Source organism: Populus trichocarpa, chromosome 5, assembly GCF_000002775.5.
Source record: "Populus trichocarpa isolate Nisqually-1 chromosome 5, P.trichocarpa_v4.1, whole genome shotgun sequence".
In the NCBI taxonomy this organism is placed as follows: domain Eukaryota; kingdom Viridiplantae; phylum Streptophyta; class Magnoliopsida; order Malpighiales; family Salicaceae; genus Populus; species Populus trichocarpa.
In genome coordinates this window covers 23,325,570-23,337,840 of record NC_037289.2, presented here as the reverse complement: position 1 = coordinate 23,337,840, position 12,271 = coordinate 23,325,570, and the positions used below count along the sequence as shown (strand labels likewise).

Genomic DNA, 12,271 nt, shown 5'->3' with positions numbered 1-12,271 from the left:
CTGACGCCCTCCATTTCTCGTTTCCGATAAAGACACGTGGGGGTTACCATTCCCATTAACGGCTACTTTCCATTAGCCCCATTGCTTGCCACGTGTCATATGGCGGGAATTCAGGCCATGGGTCCTTCGCTATGGAATCACGGAAAATTATTTTGACCATGGATATGGAACTTGAGTGGACCTTGACAAACTTTCTTCAACGGCGCCGTGGGGTCAAAGTTATGCGCAGATCGGAGGAAATTGAGGAATAGTGAATAGTCAAAGAATAAACAAAGACACCCTCTTGGATTAGAGGGTGATAAATTAAATTAGATCATACTAATTGATTAACATGAAAAAAATGGAGTGGTGCTGAGTACTGATGAAGAATGCCTTCTTTCTGGAAGTAAAATACAAAGGGAAAATGAAATGTTTTTCTTCAAGTTGGAGAAGGTAGTGAGGTGGGATCGGCTGAGGATGGAATATCCGGTCCAGCCCTACAACCTTCAAGCATGAAAACAATATCAGCCATTGATGGTCTATCAAGTGGATCAGGTGCTGTGCAAAGAAGACCAACTTTGATTCCCAACAAGAACTCTTCCCATTCTGATGACTCGGGGTCCAACTCAAGCAATCCGGGTTCGAGTAGTTCTGATATTTGGCCTCTTTGCAATTGCTTTTTCACCCACTTGACGATGTCTTCATCTTGTGTGAACATAACTGGTTTCTTTCCTGTTAGAATTTCTAACAATACAATCCCAAAACTGTACACATCAGCTTCCTTTGTTGGTTGTCCTGTTAATGCTACTTCTGGTGATATATAGCCTAGTGAGCCAACTGGGGTGGAAGATGAGGAGGCTTCTGCTGGTGTTGCTGTGGTTAATTTATCGAGCCCAAATTCAGATAAATGTGCTTCAAAATCAGCGTCAAAAAGGACATTTTGTGGCTTGAGATCGCCATGAACCAAAGAGAGTGAATGCAAGAACGCTAGTCCACGAGCAATGCCGAGAGCAATTAAATGACGCATTGGCCAGTTTAGAACATGCCCGTCTTGGTGTGAGGCTTCTTGAAGGAGAGTGGCCAGGTTTCCATTTGGCATGTAATCATAGACAAGTAGCCTTACATCAGGTGGTCCTGCATAATAGCCACGTAAAACTGTTAGGTTCCGATGCTTCACCTTGTCTAATGACTCTGCTTCTTTACGAAAGTTGCCTTCGCTGATTGATCCATCTGGGAGGCGACGGACTGAGAGCACCATTCCATCTTGATATGAAGCCTTGAATACAAGTCCATATCTTCCCCTGCTTAACACATTGTCCTCATCAAATTGTCTGGTTGCCTCCAATGTCTCTGCATATGTTATCTTGTTATTGAACATCACAAGTTTTGGCCCTCCATTTTCTCCGCTGCCACGACTTCTGTCTGCCCCTGAACTTGCACTTGCTGGGCTTCGCTTCTTTTCACCAGTTACCCCATCTCTAAGCCTCTTGCGCCAGCGTAAAAGACTGTAAATGTATGCACAGCAACACAGTGCTAAAAGGACGGTTGCAGCTATAGGCACGCCAATGAATAGAATCAACTTCTTCCTCTTTCTGTTCCTAACATTTGCACATTCTCTATCCAGTGGCTTCCCACATAATTCCCGATTCATAGCAAACACAGAAGGATCATTGAACCGAGAACCCAGCAATCTTGGAATCTCTCCTTCAAGATTGTTCCTTGATAAATTCAAGTATCTCAAACTAGGGATGTGAGAAAGATTTGCAGGAATAGTCCCATTCAAGCTGTTGGAGGAAAGACTCAAAACTGCGAGGTTTGATAATTTTGACAAGGACTCCGGTATACGGCCTGAAAGGTGATTAAGATCCAACAACAGAGAACTCAAAGAGGAACATCTATGAATATCCTCAGGGATTTCACCAGTTAAAGCATCCTCACCCAAATCAAGCCTCTTTAAACGAGACAAGCGAGAGATATCACCTGGAATGCTGCCCCTCAAATGATTAAAACGCAGTTCGAGCATTTCAAGACTTGAACAGTTACCGAGCTCAGCTGGGATCATCCCCGAAATATAATTCCGAGACAATGAAAGAGCAACCAATGACGTAAGAAATCCATAATTTGCTGGAATCTCACCAGTGAAAAAATTAGATGTGAGATTCAAGTACTGTAGACTAACTAGGCTGCTAAAACCTTCAGGAACAACCCCAGATAACTTATTCTCTTCCAAAGCAACAACTTGCAAACTTGGCAACCCAAAAATCTCAATCGGCAACTCACCAGACAAATTCTGCTTGCTCAAATCCAAAGTTGTAAGCTTCAACAAACTCCCAATACTACCCGGAATCCTCCCCGAAAACCCACAACCACTCAGGTTCAAAACCATCAAACCCTTCAACTCTCCTATACTGTAAGGAATCTCCCCAGACAACTTATTAAAACTCAAACTCAAAGTGCTCAAATTAGTCAACTTCATTATCTCCTCAGGCAGATTTCCACTCAAATTATTACTCTCCAATTTCAACGTTTCAAGCTCGAAAAGACCACCAAAACTCGCAGGAATCGAACCCGAAAACAAATTCCTTCCTAAAGATAACAGCTTCAACCTCCTTAATTCACTCAAAAACAAAGGAATCTGACCATCAAACCGATTCCCTTCAAGATCAAGAACTTGTAAAGAACTACATTTTACAATCTTATTCGGAATATCACCTGTTAATGAATTATTAGCCACTCTAACCTCCTCTAACCTCCAAAGATTACCGATACCACCCGGCAAACTCCCCGAAAAGAAATTTGTCGAAAAATCAACAACTCTAACCGTAGTCAAACCAGTCAACCAAGACGGAAAGACGCCTGTAATGTGATTCTCGTGAATATCTAAAACCTCCAAATTACTAAAACAACTTCCATTTGACGGCGGATCAATTCCCGTGAATGCATTAAATCCAAGCTTCACAATCCTCAGCGAAACTCCACAGATAATACTTGCCGGAATCGTACCAGAGAGTTCATTCCGCGATAAAGAAAGCACTTCGAGTTTAGGAATTGAACCGATACTTGCCGGTACCATTCCTTTAAGTGAATTGTCTCCAGTGCTTAAATGAATAAGTGATGAACAATTTGCTACTGCTGATGGTAAAGTACCGTGCAACTGATTAGAATCCAGCCATAAGTACTCAAGCTCTTGAAGTTGCCCAATTCTCGCCGGAATTTCACCGGAGAATTTATTGTACGATAAATTGATTAGTTGAAGCTGAGATTTTGATGAGAAGTTCCCCGGTATCTCACCAGAGAACGAATTTGATGAGACATCGAGGTAACGGAGAGAGAATGAAATGTCACCAGAGATTTTTCCGTTAAGGAAGTTGTGAGCAACGTTGAGGACTTGAAGGTTAGTGAGGTTAACGATGGTTGACGGAAGGTTACCGGAGAGTGAGTTATACTGTAAGTAAACGGCGCGTAAGAGAGAGCATTGAGAGAGTGAAGGAGGGATGGAGCCATTGAAGTTGTTAGAGTGGAGACTTAACTTACGCAACTGGCGTAAGTTAGAGAGCTGGTCACTGAGCTGGCCACTGAGGTATAAACGAGGTAACCGGAGTTCATGAACTCGGTTATTGTAACAGACAATGCCACGCCAGTCACAGGGAGCTGATGGCGTGGATGCATCCCAGCCGTCTAGTGCTCCTAGTGGATCATTGAGATTTAGCTTGAAAGACGTCAAAGCTTGGATCTCCTCGGACAATGAAACGACGTCGCTCTGACAGCAAGTTATTACGGTTGCAAAAATGACGAGGAGAGAAATAGCCGTTGTTCTTGACATTACAAGATAGATAAACAAGTCGGGTTTTGGTAGTTGAAGCTGAAAATGGAAATGGAAATGGAAAGTGGTGTTTAGGTTGCTAGCGGGGGCGACGGAGTAGGAGGAGGAGGAGGAGGAGCGTGTGTGCAAGGAGAGAGGGGCTGGAAAGAGTGGAGGACAGAAACGAAGCCATATATAATTGCTTTGCTTTGGTTTCTTTTTCTTTTGCTACATTCTCTCTTCCCAAAAAGGTGCATGCCCTTTTTAAAGAATTAGGGTTATTAACTGAGGAGACTTTTTTGCACTTCAGCTACTTCTCAATTCTCATGGGGTTGATCATTAATCTGCTTGTGGACTCTTATCACGAGGGGTTTGATAGCACCACCCTGGCAGGAGGAATGGTGACCTCTTTGAGTGAATGAGTTGATGAATTGTTCGATTACATGGCATCATGTCATTAGCTGATACAGAAAACTTGGGGTGTTGGTGTTGCCTATTTTGCAACAGAACGTGGGGGAAATGGGCCAAATAGACAGGCCACATTGCTCGATCTAATGGCATGTTGGAAGAAGTTTAAGAGTTAGATTACATGAATAAATAAATAAATGATAAGCTCAAAATAATGATGATGATAATAATAAATTAATGGTAATTATGCTGTAACTGAATGATGCTCTGAACATGGATTTTCTGGGAGATTAAGGATTAGATTACATAAATAAATGTTAATTATTCTTAACAGAAAGATAGTTTGAACATGGATTTATTACATCCCATTGGCAAAAAGAACAGCAAAAAAATTGATTTGCATTCATGTATTACTTCCCCGTGTCTATATTTAAAAGTGTCAAGTCAAGGTGACGGTTCAGTTTTTTTTTCCACAGCCAAACGATGAGCTTATAGCTAGGGTTAGCGGATAGTATTTTTAGACTTGATATCATACCAACCTGAATAAATATAGAATTAATGATATTTTTAAATTATATATCGGGTCACTAAATTTCATTTGTTTATTTACGCGGCTCTTGAAATGTTAAAATTAGTGATATTTATCTTTCAATATCTCTAGATGTATAAAATTTTATAAAAATTTACTATATTTCCATCAATGTTAATAAAGTGTAAGTCATGTTTCTCATGATTAATGACGTGTAAGAAATATTTATCTCTCATTGATAATATGTAAATAATATTTATCTCCTATTGATTCTATAAAAAAAAATATTACTTTACAACCTTTCATTTTTCAAAAAAAAAAAAACAAGACTTATTGTTTATATATACCCTACAAATTCTTCAAACATCAGATTCAAAATTATATTTCTATAACATTTTTCTTTAAAATATCAGTGCAATTTCTCCCTAAAAATCTATTTACTTAATTATATATAAAAAATCAAAATCCTTCAACTTTTTCTTAGATTACTGATTACCGGTCATCTTAAGTTTTCAAACACAAAAGGGCATCCAACAACCATTATAACTAGAAAAAACTACAACTAAAAAGTTAACTAATTATTCATCATATAAACAGTTTTTCTAAACTACCTGAACAAAACAGGATTTGTTGCATCCCATCTCATAGAAAAGAAGAAGACGAAAACAATAAATTGATTGAAGAAACCATGATTGAACCTCTGATAGTCATATTTCTAGACATCAATTCGACGATGGGGATAAAACCAGGTCGCTAGAGCCATATAATTGAAGTGGTCTCTATTTCAACGACGGATGACTATTGTATACTTGACTTGTCGTGTGAATGTTGACAATTTCTATTTCTGGGGTGACAAGGTTTAGCACTCCTCCTATTCATGATCGAACCCTCGCTTGCTTCCTATCCAGTGTTAACGCTTTTCCAGCTTCACTGTTCTAGGAATCTTTTGTTTGCGCGCGCTCTTAGGAAGATTTTTCGGTTAAAAAGGGCGTGTTTTTTTTTTTAATTTATTTTTTATATAGAAAAATATTAAAATAATATCTTTTTAATTATTTATCAATTATTTTAACATGCTAATATCAAATAAAATAATTTAAAAAATATTTTTTTATATATATTTTTAATTATAAGCACTTCATGTCGAATTATCAAATATAAACCTAACTTTTACATGAAAGATTAGTAATTTTAAATAGTGTTATAAAAACTCTATATAAATTTTTTCACATAAGCATATATAACAACCTTTTTTTTATAAAAAAATAATTATTTAGTATTTTGCAGGATCTTTGTTATTAATCAATAGACAATTCATTTTTTTATTAAATATATTTAATGCAAGGAGTTTTTTTTTTGTAAATATTAAAAAAAAATCAGGAGACTCCCACTTTATTATTCGTGGTTAGGTTAGAAGAAGAAAAAAAATCCAAATCCAATATAATTTTCTGTAGAAGTTGAATTTCTGGTAAAGGTTGGTGAGTGTGCGATGACTTAAGACTAAACATTTTTCTTGTAAGGAAAAACTACATCTTTACTTATGTAATTCAAACCACTATAGTTCCCCCAAAAAATATTATTGTAGCTAATAAAATATGCTAGCCTATTTTATATATTTTCAAGCTTTCAAAAATTCTCACGAGATATAATCTCGTGTGTAGAGATCCAGGAGGAAACCATGCAAGAAAAATAAGAAAAAAAAACAAAGGAAAGTGATGAAAAAACTAGTGTTTTACGGGCTATTTTACGGCGACGTTTAAAGGATTTGAAGAACCAGTTTTGAAATATAAAGATAAATGTTTTTTTTTTTGTTTTTTTCTTACAAGGTAAAAGTTTAACATTAATGCATATAAAAATCAAAATGATGGTTACCTCCAATCATTGATGGGCCTTGGCATCTACCGAAACTCAATTTTCTAGAAGCCCAAAAGAAACATACAGATCGGGCCCTACACTCGCAAATGGAGCAATGGATAAAATTAGAAATTCCGTTGCCGGGACTTGAACCCGGGTCTTTCGGGTGAGAGCCGAATATCCTGACCAACTAGACTACAACGGAGAGACATTAGCGAACGTCTCAATTCTATTAATAATATACTACGCTAAGTGCATTACTTATAGACAAACTAAAATTCTGGAAGTTTTTTGTCAGTGCAAAATTGAAATCTTTATTCATTAAATATTTATATTCTTAAAATTATTAATTATTGAGGTTTGGTTCCCATTCATAAGGTTGATTTAAAGTTATTGAATGAATCCGCACTAATTGAAAATTGAAGTGATCAATAATTATATTTATTTATTTATTTATTTATTTATCTTTTGGGGATTGAATTCAAAATATAAAATCACAACTTAATTGTTAAAATTCATAAGCATGATAATAAAATTGAAATTGCATATGCATGGATTCTCGGACCAGATATATTAAAAGTAATTATCTAAAAATTAGGAAAGTATTTGCTAGTTTTCCTAGCATGCTTAGTGAAGCAGGGAGACAGAAACTTAAGGTGTTTTCCCCTCTAAGGTCCATGGAGCAATCAACTTGAAGCTTGTATCGACATGGTCCATGGGCATTGCAGGTCCGTTTTCTTTATATTCATTCCACTGAATAATTCAGTGTTGGGTAAGCTATTACTTGCTTTAGCAGGAAGGTTGATTTGGTGACAATGGCTTAGCCTTTTTCTGTTTCTTTTACTTTAAAAACCAACGAAACTTGGTGCCATAGTTGTAAAATCCAACAATTTATTTGTTTTTTTAGTTTCAAAAATATTTTTTTAAAAAATTAGTTTTTAAAATTTTTCTTTTATTTAAATTAATATTTGTTTTTAGTATTTTTGAATATCTACTAATATCAAAAATAATTTTATAAAAATAAAAAATATTATTTTAATAAATTTCTGAATAAAAAAAACTTTAAAATATAACCTTTATCTTACTTCCGAACATCATCTAAACCAGCAGTGAATTGGTTCGGGACATTAAGCCAAGATTTAAAGAAAACTTTACCAGGTCACAACCTAACCATCATTCGTTCTGTTTTTAATTTTGTTTTTTGATAAAATCATGCTTGGAGTAAAAGTTTTTGGAAGGGCTTGGCACGCTTGGGCTGGCCACCTGCAAGAACCTCAATTATCTAGAAGCCCATTACCACAACGGGGAAATGAATAAAATTAAATTCCGTTGCCGGGACTTGAACCCGGGTCTTTCGGGTGAGAGCCGAATATCCTGACCAACTAGACTACAACGGATTGTCGACACCTTCTCGATCAAATTGTGGAACAAATAAAAAACATGTAGAGGGAGATTTTTTAAAGTTAATATTAATGATCTATGACATTCTTTGTAGCTAAAGTTTTGGCTGTGCTTTTATGTGTAAAAATAAAATATTTATTAATTGAATGTTCATGTTTTTAAAATAATATCTAGCGAAACCAAGATGATATTTTTCGTATTATTATGATATCTTAGCTTTTTAATTGGATTTTAAGAAAAACCAGATCTGTTATTTTCATGTATTTATCAATTGGATTATAATATGAATATTTTATGCAATAAAACAATGTATTTCAGAGAAAAATTTATAAAACGAAATCAACGAACGTAGGAGAAAATGTCAAATTGAAAACATTGTGGATGTAAATGACACAATAATTGAGATTTGAGGTTTTCCTTTAGTTTTTTGGGCTCTTCAACCTTTCCTGCCTTTTTGTCAACGGGCTTGTATTCAAATAGGTTCTTCCTTTGCTCACCCTTTTTAAATACGGCCCATTGTATTTTGTCCTCGGCATTATCACTAGCCAGTGAAGAAAGGGAAGAGACTGAAAACCTCAGCAAGAGGACGATGGTTTGAGGTTTTAAGCACACAAAACAGAAAAGACTTGCAATGGAAGCCTTGAGACATGTCGGCATTGGCCTTTGCACTCCCAAACTATTTCCTCCTTTTAAAAAACCCTCAAAAGTAAGCACCACAATCACCTGCTCCGCCAGCAAATGGGCTGATCGCCTCCTCAGTGATTTCCAATTCTTCACCTCCACCGACACCTCCTCCTCCGACCTCCTCCACCACCCTCTTTCCTCTTCCACCGCCACTCTCGCTCCTCCTCCCCCCCTCTCACCTCCCGAACGCTATGTCTCCACCCCTCTCCACTTCTACCAGGTAAGTACACTATTTAATTCAATTCATTTCCCTATCTATGCTCTCCATTTTGGCCTCGACTGAAACAAATTACTACGTTTTTTTTAGGTTTTAGGAGCTGAAACACATTTCCTTGGAGATGGAATAAAGAGAGCTTATGAAGCTAGGGTTTCTAAACCACCACAATACGGTTTCAGTCAAGACGCTCTGGTTAGCCGCAGGCAAATTCTCCAAGCTGCCTGTGAAACCCTAGCTGATCCTGCCTCTAGAAGAGATTACAATCAAGGCCTTATCGATGACGAGACTGATACCATCGTCACTCAAGTTCCCTGGGACAAGGTATCTGAGAGAATGTGTGGGAACTGAAAGAGAAATTGTAATTGAATTGTTTGTAAGGTGAACTTTTTTTTATTTGTAGGTTCCAGGGGCATTGTGTGTATTACAAGAAGCAGGGGAGACTGAGGTGGTGCTTCAAATTGGAGAGAGTTTGTTAAGGGAGAGATTGCCGAAGTCGTTTAAGCAAGATGTGGTGCTGGCAATGGTGCTTGCGTATGTGGATATGTCGAGGGATGCTATGGCGTTGGATCCGCCAGATTTTATTAGAGGGCGTGAGGTGCTAGAGCGGGCTTTGAAGCTTCTGCAGGTACTACATTGCTCTTGCTTAGTGTTTTGTTACAATTATGATTCAAGACCCATTCTCTCTTTTATTGGTAGCATTAGTGCGTATTTATCAAGAATAAATGTTTTTTTATTATTATTATTTTATCACCAGATGTTGACGCTCACTCACCTGATTGGCTTCTCGATAAAATACTTATTCTGTGCATGTAGGAGGAAGGTGCCAGTAGCCTTGCACCTGATTTACAAGCACAGATTGATGAGACATTGGAAGAGATTACCCCTAGATCTGTCCTCGAACTTCTTGCATTGCCCCTCAGTGAAGAATACCGAACAAGAAGGGAGGAGGGTCTCCAAGGAGTGCGGAACACATTATGGGCTGTTGGAGGAGGAGGAGCAGCACCGGTTGCTGGAGGATTTACCCGGGAAGATTTCATGAATGAGGCCTTCTTACGTATGACAGCAGCTGAGCAGGTAGGACAAATTATGATTGTTATGAAATTTGCCTTTGCCTATTTATGCCTGCCCAATTCTTATTGAAATTCCCTCCTCGTGAAAGGTTGATCTGTTCGTCACCACGCCAAGTAATATCCCGGCTCAAAATTTTGAAGTTTATGGAGTGGCACTTGCCCTTGTTGCCCAAGCTTTCATTGGTAAAAAGCCTCATCTCATCACAGATGCTGATAACCTATTCGGACAGCTTCAGCAGATTAAGGTAACAAATCAAGGGAGTCTTGTTCCTGTCTTTGGTTCCATGGAAAACCGTGATATTGACTTTGGTTTGGAGAGGGGTCTTTGTTCACTGCTTGTAGGCGAGCTTGATGAATGTTGTAAATGGATGGGTTTAGACAGTGATAACTCTCCTTACAGAAACCCACCTATTTTTGATTTTATCATGGAAAATTCCAAGGATGATGATGACAGCAATCTTCCTGGGCTTTGTAAATTGTTGGAGACATGGTTGATGGAGGTGGTATTTCCTAGATTTAGGGACACCAAAGACAGAGAATTCAAGCTTGGAGATTATTATGATGACCCCACTGTCTTGAGATACCTAGAAAGGCAGGAAGGAGGTGGCCGTTCACCATTGGCTGCAGCAGCAGCCATAGTGAGAATTGGGGCTGAGGCTACTGCTGTTATTGATCATGTGAAGGCTAGTGCAATTCAGGCATTGCAGAAGGTGTTTCCTCTTGGTCACAAGGACATGGGTGCAGAATTCCATGAAAATGATGGGATCAATTCTGTCCTTTCTGCTGTAGAAACGGAAAAGCCTTTTGAAAGTCTTGGTCTAGAGAATCCTGAAGAAATATATTCTGATGAAGTACCTGAAGAAGAATTAATTACTGAAAAAATAAAAGATGCCAGTATCAAAATCATGTGTGCTGGTGTGGCTATTGGACTGCTGACTTTAGCTGGCCTGAAGTATTTTCCTCCTAGGACTGGCTCCTTCATTCGACAGAAAGAAATTGGTTCGGCAATGGCATCTGACACCATCAATTTGAGTATGATTTTATTTTACTTTTACCATATACCTCAAACCAGACGATATCTCAAGTTAAACTAAATCATTTTCTGTAGCGATGCTAATTTTTTTTTTACCACTTTAGCCAGTCATTTTTTGATTCACCACTTAAAAAAATTTCCATCTAAAATTTCAATCTGGTCATTTTTCTGCACCAATGTAGCTATAGGTCTATGTTACACACGACAACATTACTTAAAGCTACTCCATTCCTCATGTATACTTCTAGCAAGACACTTAAGTTTTTGCTTGTGATGGAGTTTCAACTGTGCAGATTCAGCAGTAGATGAACAAATTTCCGAGGAATTACCCAGAATGGATGCAAGGTTTGCAGAGGATATAGTTCGCAAGTGGCAAAACATTAAATCTCAGGCTTTTGGACCTGATCACTGCCTGGCAAAATTGCCAGAGGTAACATCCCTTCTATGCTTTTAATTGAACTTTTGCTTGAACACCATTACGAGGAAACTAGTTTAGTACTTTTTTGCTGACTCTAAGAGAACTTTCCAGGTTTTGGATAGTCAGATGTTGAAAATATGGACAGACCGCGCGGCCGAAATTGCACATCTTGGTTGGGTATACGAGTATATGCTGTTGGACCTGACTATTGACAGTGTGACTGTATCTGTGGATGGACTAAGTGCTGTAGTAGAAGCAACACTCAAAGAGTCAACTCGCTTAACTGACGAGGTTCATCCAGAGAACAATGCCTCAAATGTCAAAACCTACACGACAAGATATGAGCTATCATGTTCCAATTCGGGATGGAAAATAACTGAAGGAGCAATTATGATGTAAAACATGAAATGACCCCAGTGTAAATCCCTTCCTTGTCTTTGTTTATAGTTTTTGATAATTTCCTTGAAGACTAGTCCCAATGTTTTTTTTTTGTAGCTGAACCATCAAATTGTGCAGTAACAAATTCATAAAAGTCACTGTTAGCATATGGATCTTCTTATCTTCTGCTGAATTTTTAGCTGGAGACCAATGCGCAGTATATGGATTATTGAATGTATCTTGAACTATTAGAGAATGATCGAACCCTGTTTCCGTTTATGCAATACGGGAAACTTGCTTGTACACAATCAAAGAGTGAATCTGGATGGAATAATAGCACAGCTACGCGAAGGCGAAGATGCAAGGTCCCCAACCACTGCATTTCCGAAGGCCTTCCTTTCTCTAACCTTTCCTGGCGCAGACATAAAAAATTAAAAACCACCAGTTTTCAGTACTAGAAAAATATCAGGAAATCTTGAACAAGAACAGTCATTTCTGCTT

The 12,271-nt window shown here is 37.9% G+C and overlaps 2 protein-coding genes and 2 non-coding genes across 5 annotated transcripts; 1 reads left to right on the top strand and 3 right to left on the bottom strand.

Annotated features, from left to right (window-relative positions):
* Positions 1-240: 240 nt before the first annotated feature.
* Positions 241-4,141, bottom strand: LOC7493943 (probable LRR receptor-like serine/threonine-protein kinase At4g36180). Its single transcript, XM_024600868.2, has one exon. It carries the CDS (start codon positions 3,800-3,802, stop codon positions 419-421), a length of 3,384 nt encoding a protein of 1,127 aa, XP_024456636.1. The 5' UTR covers positions 3,803-4,141; the 3' UTR covers positions 241-418.
* Positions 4,142-6,701: 2,560 nt separating this feature from the next.
* Positions 6,702-6,774, bottom strand: TRNAE-CUC (transfer RNA glutamic acid (anticodon CUC)). The gene has a single exon. It is a non-coding gene; the product is annotated as a tRNA-Glu (tRNA).
* A 1,119-nt stretch (positions 6,775-7,893) lies between these two features.
* TRNAE-CUC (transfer RNA glutamic acid (anticodon CUC)) lies at positions 7,894-7,966 on the bottom strand. The gene has a single exon. It is a non-coding gene; the product is annotated as a tRNA-Glu (tRNA).
* A 527-nt stretch (positions 7,967-8,493) lies between these two features.
* LOC7493942 (protein ACCUMULATION AND REPLICATION OF CHLOROPLASTS 6, chloroplastic) lies at positions 8,494-12,054 on the top strand. 2 transcript variants are annotated; one of them, XM_052453251.1, is made up of 8 exons: positions 8,494-8,874; positions 8,962-9,192; positions 9,272-9,496; positions 9,685-9,945; positions 10,031-10,973; positions 11,268-11,404; positions 11,504-11,810; positions 11,888-12,054. In XM_052453251.1, exons 1-7 carry the CDS (start codon positions 8,602-8,604, stop codon positions 11,789-11,791), a joined length of 2,358 nt encoding a protein of 785 aa, XP_052309211.1. In that variant the 5' UTR covers positions 8,494-8,601; the 3' UTR covers positions 11,792-11,810; positions 11,888-12,054. The 2 variants fall into 2 exon arrangements, with proteins under 2 accessions (XP_052309211.1, XP_006383731.3); XM_006383669.3 differs by having other exon boundaries at positions 8,495-8,874; positions 11,504-12,054.
* The last annotated feature ends 217 nt before the right edge of the window (positions 12,055-12,271 follow it).